This window comes from Mus caroli, chromosome 17 (genome assembly GCF_900094665.2).
Source record: "Mus caroli chromosome 17, CAROLI_EIJ_v1.1, whole genome shotgun sequence".
Taxonomy (NCBI): domain Eukaryota; kingdom Metazoa; phylum Chordata; class Mammalia; order Rodentia; family Muridae; genus Mus; species Mus caroli.
The window spans coordinates 53,514,078-53,534,332 of NC_034586.1; the positions used below are offsets into that span (position 1 = coordinate 53,514,078).

The following is a 20,255-nucleotide window of genomic DNA, read 5'->3' on the forward strand; positions in this document are numbered from 1 at the left end:
AGAGACATAGCCCTTGGCTAAGGATAATTCATGAAACCTTATCTCCAAAGTTTGTTAAGGGATTGACTAGAAACATTAAGTAAAAATATCTACATAAATGCTCTTTGGATAGCGAAATCTATAACTGTCATTAAGATTCTCAGATACAGGCTGGGCGTGGTGGCGCACGCCTGCAGAGGCAGGCGGATTTCTGAGTTCGAGGCCAGCCTGGTCTACAAAGTGAGTGCCAGGACAACCAGGGCTACACAGAGAAACCCTGTCTTGAAAAACCAAAAAAAAAAAAAAAAGAACTACAGAGAAACATTGTGCTTTGCCTAGCACACAGAAGTAGCAACTCTGGAGGTAGAAACCCTCTGCCCTGTGCTGTGCTGCTGTGAAAAGCACTGGCATGCACAGTTCAGAAGCAGGCTGATGAAAATGTGCTCACATTGCATGCTGTCCCAGCTGCTCGTTGACAGACAAGCTCCTGTCTGTGGGCCCACTACTTCTGCATGCTCCGTTCACTTGGGGATACTGACAACTCTTCCCTTAGAAAGGTAGTACTTAGAACACAGCCAACCCAGCCTCCCCACTTGCCAGCCTAGGACATTTAGAGTGTCTGGAGGTCTCTGTGGCCTCTCCAGCAGAACCTGCCCCAAGGACATGTCCTTCTTACTCATTTTCCAGAGACTGAACTATGGAAGAGTGAAGTCCTGAGTTTCTAACTGAATGTGTACTGTTGACAGAGGTGCCTATGTCAAGGACACCATAGCCTGAGGTTCAGAGGGATAGCAGTCTTGAGGGGGAACACACCACACAGCAACTGCAAGCACTGACAGGATGTACAGCTTTCTCATGCTGGGTGCTGACAGTCCACAGACTGCTCCCCTACAGAGAGGGGTCCTACGGAGATTAACTAACCTGCCTCCCTGTCTAGCTGTGTGCATAAACCCCATCTCCTAGTCCAGCTGTGTGTGGGCAGCTGCAGTTTCTCTGAGTCCTGTCTAGACCACCAGATTGGAGATCTGCATGTCTTTCTTCAAAGCTCTGCCCCAGTCAGGTCCAGGGACCTGTACCACCTACTACTCTCAGCCTATGCAAACTGCAACTGGCTCAACCTCCACTTTTTGTTGTTTTTCATTCTGTTAGGGTCTGAGCTTGGCTGACAGGCATGTGCTCCTAGGGCCCCCCCCCCTCCCTCCCTTATAGGCCAGCTCCTGCCAGGGTCACAGGTGCTCCCCACTCACTCAGCCTCTTACCTTGTTTTTGAAGTACACTTCGATGAGCATGATGAAGCCTGCATAGCCTGACTCCTCCACTTTGTAGGGGGGCTCCTTGCACACTGCAAAGAGAGTGAAAATACTCCATCAGCCTCCTACCTGCCACAACCCTCTGGGCCCTCCAGCTGCTTAGGAGACTAGGCTGCAAGAACAATGGAGCTCAGACCAGGGTTTCTGAGAAATGACAGGGCAGAGTGGGGTCAGGAACAGGCCAGGGGCAGGCTACCACAGACCAAGTGCTATAACATGTTGCACTTTGTGCAGTGACAAGCACCTTGGCAGCAGGGATGCCAGGCAGAGGGCACAGGAGCTCCTCCCCAAGTTACTCAGACACAACTTCCTGAAAACCTTGCTCTGGAACAACCCTGTCCCACTCACTGTCTACCCACAATCTCCTTCAAATACCTTACCCAGGTGAGGCTGCTGAGAACAGCCACCCAAGCATGGTAGCAAAAGAGAAATGGAGATGGAGGGAGAAAGAGGAAGATAGCAGGGCTGAGGAAGGTGGAAGGTGGATGACAATGACACTCTCAGATATCACCCTTGCACACCTTGTGTGATTCTGGGGCCAAGCTTAGTAAACAGGTAGCCTGCAGGACCTAGGAGTCCTTGAACACAAGACCAGCAAGACATCTCTGCATGGGACCCAGGCAAGCAACTGCAAAGGCCAGACTAACCTGTGGCTCCACAGTCATGAGAAAGGTGGGCCCGACTCCCTTCTACTGGTTCCACCAGGGCTATCCTACCCTCCCGGCCCTCACAATGCTTTGGATGCCTGCACCAGCCATTCCTGGGGACCTACATCAGGATCTGCATGTGAATCATGGCATCCACAAAGCAATGCCTTTCTCATTCATTCTTGCTAATTCATTTATTTTGTGTATATGCACTCACTACCCCTTCTGACTTCTTCCTGTGAGGGTGGCCCCCTTAAACTGAAGGAGGTGGAGATTGCCCTGCCAAGAGTCTTAGAGTGTATGGCCACTACGCCCTCACACCTATTCACATACTCTAACCCCACTATGCCCTCACACCTATCCACATACTCTAACCCCATCACCTTCTAACAACCCAGCCATCAGAGATCCATGTAAGGACAACAGGATAGGGTCTCTGGTCTCCAGGTCACTAGCTGCTCAGGGAGGGCATCACCTCACCAGGGATGGGAAACAGCTCAACCCATCCATGTCAGGAAAGAAGTCCTGTGTGTCTAAAGGTCCCCAAAGGCCTTACAGCCCTCCACCAAGTGTCCAGGAGGAACACTGGAAAGTTAGGGGCAGACACAGTTCTTTGGGAACTCCCTCTGGCCCATAGTCCCATATGGCAACAAAGGACACTGAAATCTGGACTGGCAAGATGGCTCAGAAGGTGAAGAAGCCTGCCACTGACCCTGATGGCTTACATTTGAGCCCCAGAACTCACATGGAACAGGGAAGAAAAGTTGCCTTCTAGCTTTGATACACACACTATGGTGTACCCCTCCTCCAACACATACATAAAATAAATGAATTAATGTAATTAAATTGTTTTAGGACCAGGAGAGATGGCTCAGCTCTTGCAGGGAACCCCAGTTCAATTCCCAGCACCCCTCACAAGTACCTTTAATTCTAGTTCCAGGTAATCCAATTCCAATTCCAGGCCTTTCCTGGCCTCCTGGGGCACCCGCACTCCCTGGCACATACCCACAGAGACACACACATATATAGAATACAAAATGTAAAAGTGATAAACCAAACAAAACAAAACCAAACCTTAGAGAATACAACATTAAAGAAAAGTGAATCCAGTGGAAGCAACTCAGACCCCGGAAGGAATGAGTGGCAACAGACCCCAGGCGGGCAACTGCGGCAACCATATGCAGGGTGCAGAGAGAGGAATACAGAGAGAGCACAGAGGACCATCTTATGAGGAAGGCCTAGGGCAGCTGTAGTATACCACAAACTCAACGGGATGGAAGAGAGAACAGACAATTATACCAAGGAATAGAAGCTCATGCCACAGAAAATGTCACTGTGCGGGAGGGGTGGGGTACCTGTGATCCTAGCACTCAGGAAGCTAAATTAACCACAAAAAAAAAAAAAAAAGGCCCTGTAATCTGACCTTGCAATGACTTAAGTCTTTCTTAGAGTAACTCAAAGGTGGGGCCCAGTGAAAGACAAGCTGACCCCATCCTGTGTCAGATCCACAATCAGAGCTGTAATCAATTCAATCAGACTCACTGTTCACCCTCCAACCCCAGAGCAGGGGGCACATTAGCCCAGAACCTTGGCTGGGTGAAGGGCAGCCCCAACAGGAAGGCTGGAGGCTCCAGGAGAGATGAGTCCTGTCATAGCTTCTCAGCAACCGCAGGAGGAGTCAGACACTGGACCAAAGCTGACAGGGAGGGAGGAAAAGGCCACTTGTACTTAGCAAACACCGGGAGAAGACTTCAGGTCTCTGCAGGCACCACAGCCACAACAGATAAAGCAAGCTGATGTGAGTCCAGCACGCAGTACCAAGGCAGGACCATAGTTTTTAGGCTGGCCTAAAGATCGCTATGTAGCAGCCCAGGGTCTCCAGGCTGGCCATCAACACATGACCCTGCAGAGACTGCAGGAATGCAACACTGCAGTCAGATGACCTCACTTAAAGTACAGGCAGACAGGAGGCCTGCACCTCTGGGCTGGCTGCTCACCTGTGAAGGCTGCCATGAGATAGGACACACAACACCTCCACATACACCTGCTATGGACAGCAGCCACAGTGCCATGCTCTAAGACAGGGGAGCCAAAGTACAGAAGATGGAGGGAATAGAAGGATGGGTGGGTGGGTAGATGGATGAGTGACTGGGTAGATGGGTAGGTGGAAAGACTGACAGGTGGGAGGGTGGGTGGGTGGATGACTGGATGGTAGGAGATAGGTGGACTGGTAATGAATACATAGATATACAGGTAGTGGGGGGATAAATGGGTAGACAAATAAATGGATATATGGTTGAAGAGAAGGAAGAAGGAAGGCAGGTAGAAATAGAAAAGATGAGGACTAAGAAAGGAGGAATTTGAATGAAAAGCACAAAAGAAAAAAGAATAGAAGAAAAATAAGCCACTGCTGCCCTTAGAAGTGCTCGGCCTGTGAAGAGAAAAGAAACTCAAAGAGAAACTTAAAGCAATTCCACTAAAATCAGGGACAAGACAGGCTGCCCACTCTCTTTGTAGCTACTCAATATAGTACTTGAAGTCCTAGCCAGAGCAATAATACAACTAAAGGACATTATGGTGGTTTGCATATGCTTGGTCCTGGGATTGGCACTATTAGGAGGTGTGGCCTTGTTGGAGTAGGTGTGGCTTTGTCGGAAGAAGTGTGTCACTATGGGAGTAGTGGGCTTTGAGACCTTCCTCCTAGCTGCCCATGAAGCAGTCTTCTCCTGTCTGCCTTGGGAACAATATTTAGAACTCCCAGCTCCTCCTCTAGCACCATACCTGCCTGTATACTGTCATGCTTCCCACCTTGATGGCAATGGACTGAATCTCTGTACTTATAAGCCAGATCCAATTAAATGTTGTCTTGTAAGAGTTGCCTTGGTCACGGTATCTGTTCACTGCAGTAAACCCCTAACTAAGACAGATCCCTTGGTCTCCATCCCTAACACAGGGATTATTCACATGCCACACACAAGATTTTTCCAGAGGGTGCTCAGAAGTCCTCACTATTCACAGATGATATGAGAGCATACATAAGCGACCCCGGAAATACTACCAGGGAACTCCTACAGCTGATAAACACCTTCAGCAAAGTGGCTGCATACAAAATTAACTCAAAGAAATCAGTAGCCTCTCTGTATACAAATGATAAATAGGCTGAAAAAGAAATTAGGGAGACAACACCCTTTTCAATCGCCACAAATAATACAAAATACCTCAGTGTAACTAAAACCAAGCAAATGAAAGACCTGTATGATAGCTTCATAGTCAGTGAAAAATGAAAGCAGAGAAGATATCAGAAGATGGAAAGATCCCATGCTCATGGATCATAGAATTAACATAGTAAAATGGCCATCATACCAAAAGCAATCTATAGATTCAATGCAATTCCCATCAAAATTTCAACACAACTCTTTACAGACCTTAAAAGAACAATCAATACTCAACTTCATATAGAAAAACAACAATACACAAACAAACAAACATGATATCTATAACAATCCTGTACAATAGAAGAACTTCTGGAGTTATCACTATCCCTGATCTCAAGCTGTACTACAAAGCAATAGTAGTAATAAAACAAAACAAAACAAAAAAAACTGGCATAAAAACAGACAGGTTATCAATGGAATTGAATTGAAGGCCAGAAGTAAATCCACAAACTTATGGACACTTGATTTTTGAAAAAGAAGGCAAAATTATACAACAGAAGAAAAAAAGCATTTTCAAGATGCTGGTCGTCTATCTGGGTATCTGCATGTAGAATACAAACAGATCTGTATCTATCACTCCATACAAAAGTCAAGTCCAACTGGATCAAAGACCTCAACAGATAAAACCAGACACACTGAACCTGATATAAAAGAAAGAGGGGAACAGCCTTGAATGCATGGGCACAGGAGAACTCTTTGAACAAAATAGCAATCGTGTAAAGGTGGCGCAGAAATTGTGGGAGCAGCCAGCTAACAACTAACCCAATTTAACCTCTACCATGCGAGGGAGCCCACCGCTGCCACAGCCTGGATAACCTCTACCATGCGAGGGAGCCCGCTGCTGCCACAGCCTGGATAACTAGGAACCAGAGGCTGCACAGGCCAGACACCAAACATAAAAACATAATACAACCAAACATAAATGGGAAAAAAGACAATAAAATGATTCCTAATTATATTTTTCTATACTCATATATTAGCATCTAGCCCAATTGTCATCAGAGAAGCTTCACCCAGTAACTGACAGAAACAAATACAGAGACCCACAGCCAAACATTAGGTAGAGCTTGAGGAATCTTGCACAAGATGGAAGGAAGGATTGCAGGAGCCAGAGGGATCAAGGACACCATAAGACTATAGAATCAACTAACCTGTTCCCATAGAGGCCCTTAGAGACTGAGCCACCAACAAGAAAGCATGCACAGCATTGATCCAGGCCCTCTGCACGTACGCTACAGCTGTGTAGCTTCATCTTCTTGTAGGACTCCTAACAATGGGAGCAGGGGTTGTCTGACTCTGTTGCCTGCCTTTGGAACCCTTTCCCCACACCGGGTTACCTCATCTAGTCTCAATAGGAGAGAAGGTACCTAGTCTTACTACAACTTCCTATGTCATGGTTGGTTGATACCCTTAGGAGGGCTGCCCTTTTCTGAAGAGAAACCGAGGAGGAATAGATAGGGATCGGGGGTAGGGACTGATGATGAAGAGGGGCGGTGGAGGAAAAAGACTGGGAGGAGAGGAGGGGGAAACTGTGGTTGGGATGTAAAAACAAACAAACAAACAAACAAACAAACAAATGGGTGTGTGGGAGGGGTGCTTGGTCCAAGCATAACCTGTTACCCACTGCAGGCCCACTGTCAATATTCATGGGCTACAGCCCATATAGCAGTGCAGAAGTTGAACCATCCAGCAACAGCTCTTCCCAGTTGAAGAGCTTCTTTACAGAAAAGCATTCTGCTCAGTCCTGAGACACCCAAGAAAACAGAGTTTATTGTAGTTGATCTTACAGTGAGGGCCTTGGAGCGTGATAAGGTGAAGCCCATGAGTGGTGGGGCTGGGGTTGTGATCAGGGTGAAGCCCTAAGTGGAATCCCCCAGGGAGGGGCTGGGGGCAGAGCTCAGGAGTAGAGCCCCTGCCCAGAATCCTCCAGTGAGGTGCTATAGTCACAGTCAGGAGTAGAGCCCCTGCCCAGAATCCATCATCCTCAGAATTAGTGTATGACCAACAGTAAGTATTCAGCTAACATGTGTAAAATCATGTGTCTTATCATTAGCACAAAACAAAAAGAAAATGGCTGTGGACTCCAAAGCATGCCCAGCCCTGACCCTACGTGAAGAGTCAACAGCCGAGACAGCCCAACCAGCAACCCCCACCCACACACACACCTTAGCAGAGGACAGGAAATCACCTCTGATCACAAACCTCACCAGACACTGTCCCCCAGGGAAGCTGCTCCTGAGGCAGGTGGGGAAGTAAGGGGACAACCCTGTTGCAGCCTTGATAACATGGTACCCAGAAGAGAGGAACGTATCCAAGTAGTGATAGGAGCCCCCATAATCTTTCTACCCTAAATAGTAAGCATTTTTTTTTTTTTAGCTGAAAATAGACTTTTCAAAAAGTATATTCTGGTTAGGTTTTCTCTCCCAACTATTCTCAGGCCCGTCCCCACCCACTCACGCCCACATCCTTTCCTTCTCTCATTAGATTACAAACAAGCATCTAAAAAATAACAGTAATACAAGACAAACAAAAACAAACCAGAACAGACAAAAAAGGGGGTAAAAAAAGGGCCAAAGAGAAAGAACAAGAAACATACACATACCTAACATATAAGCAAAAAATGTACAAGGGGGGAAAAAGCCCAGACAAAGCACTGTGAGAAAGAATAAATAAAAACAAGACAAAAAAACCCAAACAACTCCAAAATACTGCTGAGTTTATTTATGCTGGGCATGGGTTCAGTCCTCAAGAGTTGTTTGTATACCCAGTCAGACTTCTCAGAGAGTTCTTAAGCCATCACCCTAATTGCTTCTGACCCAGGATACTTCCTGGCTGCTCCAGCACCTACATGTCCCCAGCCAGTTCCCATGAGTAGGCGGGACACAGGCACTAGTCAAGGGGTCCTGCCACCTTCAAGCTCACAGGGACCATGGGTGAGGAAGGGCGGGGAAAGGGAACTCACCACGCTTGGGTTTAGGGAAGCTGTCATGCAGTCGGAAGATGACCTTCTCCACAAAGTGCTGGATGTCACACTGCTCAGGGCCACGCACGAAGACCATCCAGTCATGAGTGAAGCCCTCGGTGGTGGGCTTCTTCCGTAGCTGGGCACGGTGCCCCAGCTCTAACTTCACCTGGACAGTGCACTGAGGGGAAATAGAGGCAGGGCCTGGTCAGCATGGAAGCAGAGACACTTACTGCTGCCCTGTGCCCCAGCCTAGGACATGGATGCAGAGACACTCACTGCTGTCCTGTGCCCTGGCCTAGGACATGGAAGCAGAGACACTACTGCCCTATGTCCCGGCCTAGGACATGGAAACAGAGACACTCACTGCTGTCCTGTGCCCCAGCCTAGGACACAGTCAGTGCATGCTTCCAGGAAGCAGAGACACATGCAACACGGTCCCCAGCATGTGTAGAGAGGGCTCAGGTCCTGGCTCCTTACATTAGCAACAACATCTTTGACCTCTTAAACTCCATGCCACCCCTGGACATCACTGAGAACTTGATGGTCCCCTCCACTGGGCATTTTCCCCTGACCACCTCCCAGTTGTGTTCTTTATGGAAACTATCATGGCCCCTGCTGTTCACTTAAACATAGAGCCTGAGACCTTGAAGAGCACAACTAGGCAGCCTGCTACTGATGGGAGAGCCACCTAGCCAGCTACAGCAGCTCCTTGATGGAGCGCTCTTTTCCTCCCTTTCCTCCTGCAAGTGTCTTAACACTGTACTCTGAAACCCCAGGTGACTCAGGCCAGCCCCAAACTAAGCACAAAGCTACTACACTCCAAGGGATTCCCAGCACAGAGGTGGGCCCACCTCAGAAAAGGGGGCCAACTAGAATCCCTGCAGTGGCCGGGCGTGGTGGCGCACGCCTTTAATCCCAGCACTCGGGAGGCAGAGGCAGGCGGATTTCTGAGTTCGAGGCCAGCCTGGTCTACAAAGTGAGCTCNAAAAAAAAAAAAAGAATCCCTGCAGTGTAAAACCTTCTCTGGACATGTTATATTCATGTATGCAAGCACAAAGATCCTCCCCCCAAACTCTCCACTGTACATACTGACGAAGGGCCTCTCATCAGTGCTGGCCTGGCTTGTCTAGGTCACCAGCTTGCCCAGGTGCTAGTTACTTTTTGTCAACTTGACACAAGCCAGAGTCATCTCAACAGGGAACTTTAAGCAAGAAAATGTTTCTATCAGATTGTTCTGTGCTGTAGTTTCTTAATTAACGATTGATATGCCAGGGCTCTGCCTACCATGGGAGCAGGTGGTCCTGGGATATATAAAAAAATAGAACTAAGGAAGCCATGAGGAGCAAGCCCTGGCTCAGTGATGGGCTGCAACTGGGACATATAAGCCAAGTCCACCTGTCTTTGGTCATGTGTTTACCCCAGCAGCAGAAAATGGAGAGGGCCACCAGACCTGGGCCTCCCCAGTGCTGGTCTGCATGGGTACCAGGGAGTTCACCTGCACCTTCATATTGCACAGTGAGCATGTTTGCTACCGAGCCACGTCCCCAGCCTTTTTACATGTTTTTAATGTGGTGTGTGTGTGTGTGTGTGTGTAGATGGAGGCAGAGGACAGCTCTGAAGGTCACCCTCAGGATTACTATTCACTGTTCTTTTTTAATGTTTATTTTTACTCTATTTATATATTTGTCTGTGTATCTGCTGTGTGTGGAGCTGGAATGAAGGGACATCAGAAGGAGGAACTGGACTCCCTAGAACTGGTGTTTGTGAGTCACCTGCTTGGTGCTGGAAACCCAGCTCCGGCCCTCTGAAGCAGTACCAAGTGCTCTTAACAGCCTAGCCATTGCCCAGGCCCACTTTCTTTGAGACAGAGTCTCCCACAGGCCTGGAACACACTCATTAGGCTAGAGCAGTTGGTCGTGATGCCCCAGGACCTCCTCGTCTGCAGCCCCCAAGGTCTGGATCACAAGCAAGCTCTACACCAAGCTTTTTCACGACTTCTAGGGACTCAACTTAGGTCTTCATGTTTGCAAGTCAGCACTCTACTGAGCCACCCCTTCAGCCCAAAAAAATCACACACACACACACACACACACACACACACAAGTCTCTCTCTTTCTCTTTGTGATACTATGATTAAACCGAGGGCCTTCATGCATGCTAAGCAAGCACTAAGCCACACCATCAGGCCCTCCCTAGATATTTATTTTTGAGTGAAAATCTCACTTAAGTAACCTTGGCCAGCCTAGAACTTGCTCTGTTAACCAGACTATCATTGAATTCAGTGCTGAGACTTAAAAGTGTGTGCCATCATGCTTAGCCCTAGTCCACCCAGCCCCAACCCTTTTAAAGTCAAGGTCTCACCATGCAACCCAGGCTGCCCTTGAACTCTCCACCCCTCTGCTTCCTGATTGCTGGGGTCTCCTGTCTGACCCCACCAGAATACACTTAGTGGAAGGGCCTAATAATATAAAACAGGATCCTGACAGCAGCAGAGGCCACACTGACTTGCTAAGTGCCCTGCCCAGATAAGCAAGACAATCAAGTATGAGGCCCAGACCTTCTTCTAGGAACTCGCACACACTGGTCTCTGCTAGCCCTCCCCTGTGGAACCAATGTCCAGGTGCCTAGACTCCAGAAGTCATACCTATGTCTCCCCACACCTGACCACATAACCCCTCTAGTGTCTGTGTATGCAAATCTCTGCCAGGACAAGCATAGTTTAGGCTCCTAGGATGTGCTCCAGGGGACTAGTAAGAGGAGCAACCAGATGGGACACAGTGGGTGTGATAGTGGACTGTGTAAGTGGGTAATGGCAGGGACATCTGAAAGATATGCTTGACCACAAATGGAGGCAGATGGGGGAGAAACTGGAAAAAGGGAAGGAAGGCCTGACAGGAGAAACCAGCTGGACCTGAGTGTAGATATGATGTGGTCTCTGAGACAAGGGGGCAGGGTTGTAACTCTGTCAGAAGAGCAGAACAGAGGCCCAGAATCCCAGCACTGGGAACATCTTGGGGAAAACTACCCATCAATACTTACACCCTGCTGGGTATGGTGCCTGCTAGTGACCCGGCAGAGGCCAGCCTATGCTACATGGCCAGACCCCAGGAAGCCTGCATGGACAAACTACAGACGAAGCCCAAGCAGTTTTATGAGCATGGGGTATGGTTAGAGAATTTTCAATATGATTCCAAAGCAATACTGCCAGCATCCTGGAGAACATGATCAGAGGGCCACTGCTGGCTGGAGGCTTCCAAGACTCCTAACACGGGTGACCCTATTCTCCTGAGTCACTTCTTTGGAGTTCCTGTCAGCTCTAGGCCTGATCTATCTACCCTACGACTCACCAGCTGAGCCCTGGGCTGCCTGCCTGACATGAGGTTCTCCTATGGGCCACAGCACAGGTAGCACAGAGCACAGTGGCTATTGCAAAAGAACAAATGACCACAGCTCCATTGGGGCTAGGACGCAGGCACAAGCCAAAGTAAACTGTAGGTTTCTAGGCGTTGGCAACCTGTGCCCAAAGCACTGGCTAATGACACTAATTCCCAAAGGGCTGGTACCAACTAGGGCCACAACACCCCCCAGTTAGGGGCTGAACCAGTCATGTCCAGGTCCTCCAGACCTAATCACCTTTGTCCTGTGCTGAACCTCAAGGAGAGACCCACACCCTGGGGGACCAGAATCTTCTAGAAATGGTTGTGGTGATGGGACACCACAGGGTCTATGCCATCAACATGAGAAAGGGGCCTAAAGCTGCTGCTGCAGCTCAAGGCACAGCTGAGCCCTAGCCACCCTGGTGCCATCATCTTCAGGCCCCTCCTTGCTCTCTACCTGGATTTCTTGTGCCCATACTTGAGCAAACCCACCAGCTGGTTCTCCAAGAGTAGTGTTGATGGCAAGTGGAACTTGGGTGGAGACACTACTGTAACCAGCACAGCTCACCTCATGCCGCCAGCACCACAAGGCCCTCCTAGTATTATGACCACTTGTTGCATGGATGCCTCTGCACAATCCCAAAACCGGGAGCTACACCGGACAGTGGTGGCGCACGCCTACAATCCCAGCACCTGGGAGGCAGAGGCAGGCGGATTTTTGAGTTCGATGCTAGCATGGTCTACAGAGTGAGTTCCAGGGCAGCCAGAACTACATAGAGAAACCCTGTCTAAAAAAAACAAAAACAAAAACAAAACAAAAACAAAAACAAAAACAAAATTGGGAGCTATAAGCGACCTTGCTGCCTGGACCCCGAGGAAAGCCCCCAAGCAGAGGTGAGCAGCCAAGGCCTGCTCTAAGAAGTGTCACTCATTCTACTACTGGAGATCAGAAGCCAAGGGGCACAGCAGCCCGAAGCCTCAGAAGCCAACGGGCAGAGGGTACTCAGACCCAGAATCTCAATCCAACAAGCCAGACAAACAGCAGCACAGGGGGCATCTCACAGGCTCTTCCTGAGGGAGCCTGCTCTCTCTAGGTGTGAAGGGGCAAATGGCAGAACTCCCCATCCCACAGCTCTGAGTGACTCCAAATCCACCCACACACCCTTATCCACCCACCATACACTCATATATCCATCCATCCTCCCTGTCACCCATCCATCTTCCCTTCTGTCTATTCACCCACCATGCACTAACATAACCATCAACCCATCTATCTACACATCTACCAACCCACCTGCCATCCACTCACTTAGCTGCACTCACTCAACCCATCCATCAACCCATCCAACCATCCATCCATCCATCTTCTAATCCATCCATCCATCCATCCATCCATCCACATATCAATCAACCTATCCCTCCTACCTATCCATCATCCACTCCTCCTGGCCAACCCTCAAAAGCTCAGTCAAAGCTTGGACCCAGGAGGCAGTCATTACCTGTTAAGATTTCCTATAGGTTTTCATTTAATTTTCTTGTGGGAGTTCTCTGTAACAAATGCCCCTTCCTCTGGGAATCTACACAACACCCCACGGTATAATTACACCTGTCATCTGGCTCCTGCTGGCAATACCTTGGCATGCATCTGACTCTCACCTTCAGTAAGGAAAAAACATCAGGTCTGCCCCCATAGCAAAGTTCACACACTGATGGTGAAGCTGCCAGGACCCAGACCCGGAGCCAACAGAGCACTGGTGACACAAGACCAAGTCAACTGTGCTCTCTAGAACTAGTCCCACACAGCACACCTGGCAAGCAGGTAGCCTGGAGCATAAGAGAAACACGGTACCCCCTAAGACACTCCACTCCAGTGGAAAGCACCTGGCCAAAACGCAAGACAAGTCTGGAGAACAAAAAATTAAAAAATACATCTAAGCTGGCAACCCTGGGGCCCAGCCTCCAACTACTGTCACCTCCTTTCTGGGTCCAGCTACCTTCTTCTTTCTGACAGGGCACAATGCTTAAAACAAAGGGATGGGAAAGATCCAGGAAGGGACAGGTGTGCCGTCCACATGGCTATGACAGGCACTGAAAGGAGACTGTGAGGGTGTCTATAACACAAGGAGAGTCACTATGTGTCTCCTACTCCCTGGGCAGGGTACTAGAACTGTTGGTATCCCAATCCAGGTCGCAGGTCCCTACTCCTGTCAAGCAGGCCAGCAGAGCAGAGTGAGAAAGTCTAGAGCTAGCTACAGAGGACCAGACTCGGCTCTATCTCCAGTGCTTTGCCCACAGCCTCCCTACCAGGACTCCTGTGGGGAGGTGGAACACTCAGGACATCAGGGAAAGAATCCACACTGGCCACACACCTGAGCCAAAAATATCCATTCCCAGAGTGGAGCAGTCCCAAACAGGGCCACCCGTGATCTCACTTCATCCCTTCTGAGGCCAGGCCAGGAACTCTGGGAAGGGGGCTCTAGGTTCTTTGGGAGTTACAACATCCTCCCTAATGATTACTGGAGAGCCCCATTGGGCTCTCAAACCCTTCTCATCTTTCTGGTATTGTTCCCCAAAAAGCCAATCCCATTCCACCCCTCCCTAAAGTCAGCAGCAATCCTGGGTATGCCCCTGCTCAACATGGAAATCCAATACAACAGACAGCACTGGATTGGGGAGTGAGGTGGGCATGGGCGTGAAGGGGATACCTGAGACACTTTCCTGGCCTTCCTGCCCATAGAGAAAATGGGAAGCCCAGAGTAAAAACTACTGCTTCTGTGCTGGCCTCTGCACCAGCCTCAGAGTCAAAGGGAAACATGAGACCAGGACAGGGAAGGCACGCAGGGCTAGCACCCAAACTTGAGCACACTGCTTCCCAGTAAGGCACATACATATCGGTTCATGGCAACCCCATGGTGGAGAGAGGCTCGGACTCTACCCTGCACACCTTCAGTCCTTTGAGGACAATCACATCCCTAAGGGCCAGCCCTCCACTGCCTGCGGGGGTCTCCTGAGCTGGACGGGAAGGAAAAGCATACCAACACCTTCTAGTGCCAGGGTCCTATCCATTACCCTCTGGTATGGCTGGGTACTCAGGCATGATGGCTGCTCAGCATTTAGCAGGTGCTCCTGTGATAAGGACTCAACTTTTCATCTACTTGGCTGAAACCTAAAAGCAGCCACAAACACAGCTGAGCACCAGCAGCTCTTGGGGGTCTTACATCTGAGCAAATCCTGTTCCCCACTGTCCCTGAAATTGCTGCCTTTCCTCAGCATCACAGCCACAAAGTGACAGCCACTCAGGACACCACAGAGGGAATGGCCTCTAATCTCTGGGGATTCTATTGAGGACAAGAACTCCTGAGTTTTGGAGTGTAGAGGATGCCGAAGAACAGGGACTTTTTGTGTGGTTCAATTAATGAAGAGCCCAGGTAGCAAGCAGGCTTGCAAATCAGCCTATTCACTAGCAGCAAGTCAGGCACACCAGGGACAAAAGCTATGCCAGCTACCTGCCCCAGTGGTCCTAGGTCATAGATAGTGGGACACACAGGAGGTCCCTACCGGTGCATCTGAAACTAACAACCACATGGCCAAACTAGACAAAGCTGCCTCCATGGCGCCAGCAGCTAGGGATGCCCTAACCTGCCCTTACCAACAGCAGAGGAAGCCATCAGCTGCCACCCCCACAGCCCCACACCTTCCCAGGACTGGTACCCCTGAAAATTCTGTCTTTGGAAGGGAAGGAGGAGGATGTGACCCTGAGTGAGGGTAATCTGAAGAAGATGGGGAGGAGCTCACATGATACAGAACTGGGTGACATGGGCACAAGGGCCAGAAGACCCTCAGGTTTACGAGAACCAACAGGGCTGGTTTTCAAGTGGCAGGGGCTGCCAACAGGGTGCCTGGGGTACCTACCTGCAGCTAAGTGAGGTTGGAAGGCAATAGGAATGTGAAGGGGGAGAAGGAGCAGGGACAGAGGGGAAGGGAAAGACCAGCTGAGATCAGATGAGCCTACCAGGGTGAGGGGACTGGATGAGGATTACAGATGGAGAGTCAGAAATAATCATCTCAGGTGCAAAGCCGCCCAAAGCCGAGGGGCATAACAGGGTCTTAAGACTCTGAAGGGCTTCTAGGGAATCAGGTCTGAGACTGCCCTTGGTCTAGTCTGAAAAGCAGTGCCACCCTTGGGCTCTGGGCACAGAAGAGTGGGCAGCTGGTTGGGTCAAAGGGGCTGAAGACTCTGTCCCAGGCTCAAGGTCTGACATCAGAATTAAGTTCCCAGAGGCAAAAGGCCAGAGTCCCAGGACAGAGTGCAAGGGAACCAGATGCTCATTAGGGGAAGAGGTAGAGGAGGCAGGCTACCCAAGAGGCTGGGAAAAGTGACCTGAAGTGAGTGTCTTAGATGGAGAGAGGGTGTGGCTGGGCAGAGAGCATTCAAAACAGACCTGAAGCTAGCATCTGGTTGGGGGGTTCCTGGAGTTTGGGGAGATTTGGGGTCATGGGCCCAGGAAGAAGGAATCTTCCAAAGAAAGACTGAGGCTCAGGCCCTATTTGGGGTGGTGTAGCATCTAAGAGGATATGTGTGTGTGTGTGTGTGTGTGTGTGTGTGTGTGTGTGGCAGGGGGAACCATCCTAAAGTTACTAGCCCTGTCTGTGGGGACTCTGTGTAGACTCTCCACAGATTCTGATCCATGCTAGGGACCACAGGGGCTGGAAGTCCCACTTAAGTTTTGAGACATGTTTCCAAAGATTCTGGGCCAGACAAGGATGCCAGGAGCTGTGGGGTGTTCTGGAGTTCTGAAGGGAGTCTGGATAGATTTGGATTCACAAGGGACATGAGTTCCCGGCTAGGCTGGGTGGCTAATCCCAATGGGTTCCGTTCTCTACTGGGATTCTAAATGATTCCCCAGGGGATGTGGGGCCAGGACGGGATCCCCACGGTGCTGTGAGTGGCTATAGGATTCCAAAAGTCTTCCTGGAGAGCTGTGGAGCAGGCTGGAGATCCCCAAGGTGCTAAGGTAGTAAGTACCAAGGCTCTAAGGGGAATCCCAAAGGGTTCCAGGCTATGATGATGTCCAGGGTGCTAAATCCCTGGGATCCTGATAAACACTTCAAGAGTCTGTGTGTAAACTGGATTCCTAAGGGGCGCCTCCGGGGACTCTGGAACGAGATGTTGTTCCTAAGGTGCTGAAGCCCTGGGTTCCTGAATGATGCCCAGGGGGTACTCTGGGATTCTAAGGGGTGTCTCACAGGGCTCTGAGCCAGGCTGAGTCCCTCAAGATGCCGCGGCGGTGTGGATACACTACGCTGGCAGAGAATTCCCCAGTGTGGAGTGGGTGGCACTGGGGTGCTGAGTTAGATCCCAAAGGGTTCTACACCAGACCTGGGGTCGCGATGGGGGAGGGGTACGTGGGTCACAGTGGAGGAGGGGCATCCCGAGATGGCGATGGGGGAAGGACGCCCCGGGGTCGCAGTGGCTGGAGAAAGGCCCATCCGAATGGGCGCGCGCAAACCCGGTGCCCACGGGGCGGTGTGCGCGCAGGGCCGGCCACAACGCCGCGCAGGGCAGCGGGAGGCCAGTCCCGGGCGGAGGCTTCTTACCTGATTGTCCATGACTGGCGCCCGCCCCGCCCCCGGGCCCGCGTCGCTCTCCCTGCCGCCTCTCAGCAACGCCCCGCCGCTCTCATTGTCTGTCGGGGGCCGCCGCCGCTGCCGCCGCCGTTCCGGGCCGCCCGCCCGCCCGCCAGCCGCGCTGAACCGGAAACCGCCGCCAGCCCGGGCCGCTCAGCGACCGCGGGCCCCCAGCCGCCGACTCGGGCCCGGCCTCGCCGATGGACAAGCCTCTGAGCCTGTCAGAAGGCCAGAACCCCGCGCGTGGGGCGGGACTTCCGGGCTGGTGGGGGCCCGCCGGGCGACAGTCAGAACGACGAAGCCGTCAGCCAATAGAAAACCGGCGCCGCAGGGGGGCGGGCGGAGGGAGTGAAGGAGGCGCGAGGCGAGCTCTGCCGAGCGGCGCGAGGTGTGCGCCGCACGTGGAGGGGTTGGGCCAGGCCGTGGCGCGGTGCCTGCGCACTGCGCCCCCGGAGCGGCTCTAGAGGGGACGTCCATTAAAAGGCCCTAAGAAGTTTAAGTTCGAGCCCTGCGGAGGGAGGGAGCGCTGGCGATGTTCGGTGCTCCTGCGTGACAGCGCCGGAGGTTAGTTTACCGGTCTGGATCCTGTAAAGCCAGCGGGTTCAGCCCACTTCTCCCTGCAAAGGCTAGGATTGTGCATCTGTAAAAAACCAGCCTGTGACTTCAGTGACCTCTTCTGGCCTTCTCAAGCACTGCACACAGGTGCTAGCGCTCTCACACAGACACGCACCATTTAAAATGTAAGCTTTAAAAAACAAACAAACAAACAAAAAACTTGTCGGAGATGGTTCTTCTTTCTGTGGTTGTAACAGTGCACATCTGAAACGGAGCCATTCTAAATGATCAGCGGTCTCATTCATTCAACGCAGGGAAAGGAACGGTAGTCAGTAGTCAACTGTAGACTGTGGATACTGACATACTGGGGATTGAACTCAGGGCTCCCGCCATTGAACTACACCCACAGCTCTGTTTTCACTTTTTACTTGAAGGCCAGGGCTGGGGCATAATTGGTAGAGCACTCTGCTAGAACGATGAAGCCCTGGGTTCTAGCCTCAAGACTCTATAAGCCAAGTGCAGTGACACACGTCTATCATCCTAGAACTTGGATATAAAAGGAAATACAAATTCTTGCTAACCTGAAGAAAAGACACACAATCCAGGTATTTTATTTACAAACCTTAAGTCTAGGTTGTGCAGCTCTTCTAGTTTGGAACTAGTTTGGAGCTATTCTAACTTACATCCCTGCCCATGTGTCCCTTGTTACTTGCTGTTTTTCCTGGCCACATGCTTATGGTCCATCTCCTCTCGTGGCGGCCTCCTCCAGTTTCCCTGTCTTTTTTTCTCTCCTTTCTCTACCTGCAACCTCCAGCCAGGTAACTGAAAACCCACCTACCTCTATCTATTGCCCAGTCACCGGCTTTAGCCTTTTATTGACCAATTGACTTGGGAAGCTAGGTTACATACGTAGCATCACTTGGGGTATGTGAGGATCGCCTCCTTGGGGGCAACTAGACCTTGGGATACAGAATTTAGCACCTGAATACAAGCAGTACCAGACCAAGCCCTTACACTTGGAGGTGGAGGCAGTAAGACTGTGCCCTCAAGATAGTGGTGAGAAGGCCCTCCCTTGTTCATGGAGTGAAGATGCTATGCCACCAGTGGTTTAACTAGCCCTAACGATGACTGAGGCTCACTCATCATTCAGAAAGACTAGATCAGGTAAACGGATATAACTGGTCTGGTTTTGAAGAGAGCTCACAGGGAACGGTTTCTGCATAATGTCTTGTAGAGATAAGCCAAGGACCTGGATCTTGTCCTCCAGAACCCACATTAAAGTGGAGAGAATGGACTCTTTATGTGCTATGACAGGCACTCCCACACCCTAAACAAAAATTAAAAACAAAAACAACTTCAAGATTGAATGGGGAAATAGCCCAAGTGTTGATGTATTTAAAAGTGTAGTGTAAAAGAATATAATAGAATATCTGCAGACAAATGAAGGACATTCTGGTATCTGCTCGGTGACATGAACCAGACACAGGATACACACTGCAGGATCCCACTCCCGGGAGGTCCCCAGAGCAGTCAGATTCAAAGACAGGAAGTGAGGTGGTAAGGGCTGAAGCTGGGGAGGGATGGAGTTAGTATGGAATGGGAGCAGAGCCAGGAACACATTTCAACCAGTACTCTGGAGGCTGAGGCAGGGCAGTCTCAGGTCCATCTTGGGCTACAGAGTGAGACCATATCTCAATAACCAGAAGAAAAGCTTTGAAGGTGATGCCTGTCCTGAGTCCTTATTTATACCACTTCATGGAACCAAATCAGTTTTGGTGAATGAGCTCTTCAGGCAGAGAAAACCCAACCCAAGCAATAAAAACAGAAAAAGTTGGGGGGGGGGAGCGGCGGGGAATCACCACTTTGAAATCTCTAATGAGCGACTTTGTTATTTACTTATTTATTTATTTGTCTAGTTATTTGAAGTTTTTAACTTTTCTGTTTTGCTTTGTTGGAGACAGGGTCTCACTATGTAGCTATGGCTGGTCTGGAACTTACTCTGTAGACCAAGCTAGCCTAAAACTCACAGAAATCCTCTGCTCTCAATTGCTGGGATTAAATGTGTGTGCCTCCACACACACTTATTTGTTAGTGGGAGTTATTTGGGGTTTTTAACTCAGCGTCTCACTCTGTACCCCAGCCTAACTTCAAATTCATAACTATACCCCTGCCTCAGCTTCTGCAGCACCAAGATGACAGCCGCCACACCTCTGAACAATCACTTTCAATTTATTGTGTGTGTGAGTCTGTGCCTGCAAGTCAGTCTGTTCTGGTGCATGTGGACGTCAGCAAAGTGTTGGGTCCCCTGGAAATGAAGTCAGAAGCCATTGTGAAGGCCCAGAGTGGGTGCTGGGAACCCAACATGGGTCCTCTGCAAGAGCAGCCAACACTCTTAATGTGTGAGCTGTCTGTCTCTCTAGCTTCTGGATAACTCAGTATATGGCAGCAATCGCTGGATGATCAAGTCCCTCGCCTGAATGGCTGGCGAGCCTAGGAGACAGATTAGCACCCTGGGACTGGTTTTGGGTTATGCCCACCCTCTTCTTGCAGTAGTTCACTTGCCAGACGAATTCCTTCCC

General features: G+C 50.3%; 1 protein-coding gene across 2 annotated transcripts in view; it reads right to left on the reverse strand.

Moving 5' to 3' along the window:
• The window catches only part of Mllt1 (MLLT1 super elongation complex subunit), a 46,942-nt gene extending 29,703 nt beyond the window's left edge, over nucleotides 1-17,239 (reverse strand). Inside the window, exons 1-3 of one of the 2 annotated variants that reach the window (XM_021149617.1) lie at nucleotides 17,092-17,239; nucleotides 8,114-8,294; nucleotides 1,239-1,321 (exon numbers count right to left, since the gene is read on the reverse strand). In XM_021149617.1, coding sequence (XP_021005276.1) covers nucleotides 1,239-1,321; nucleotides 8,114-8,294; nucleotides 17,092-17,103 — 276 coding nt within the window. In that variant the 5' untranslated portion in view covers nucleotides 17,104-17,239. The remainder of the gene's footprint in view (nucleotides 1-1,238; nucleotides 1,322-8,113; nucleotides 8,295-17,091) is intronic. The other variant, XM_021149618.2, reaches the window with a different exon arrangement.
• Between the last annotated feature and the right edge of the window lie 3,016 nt (nucleotides 17,240-20,255).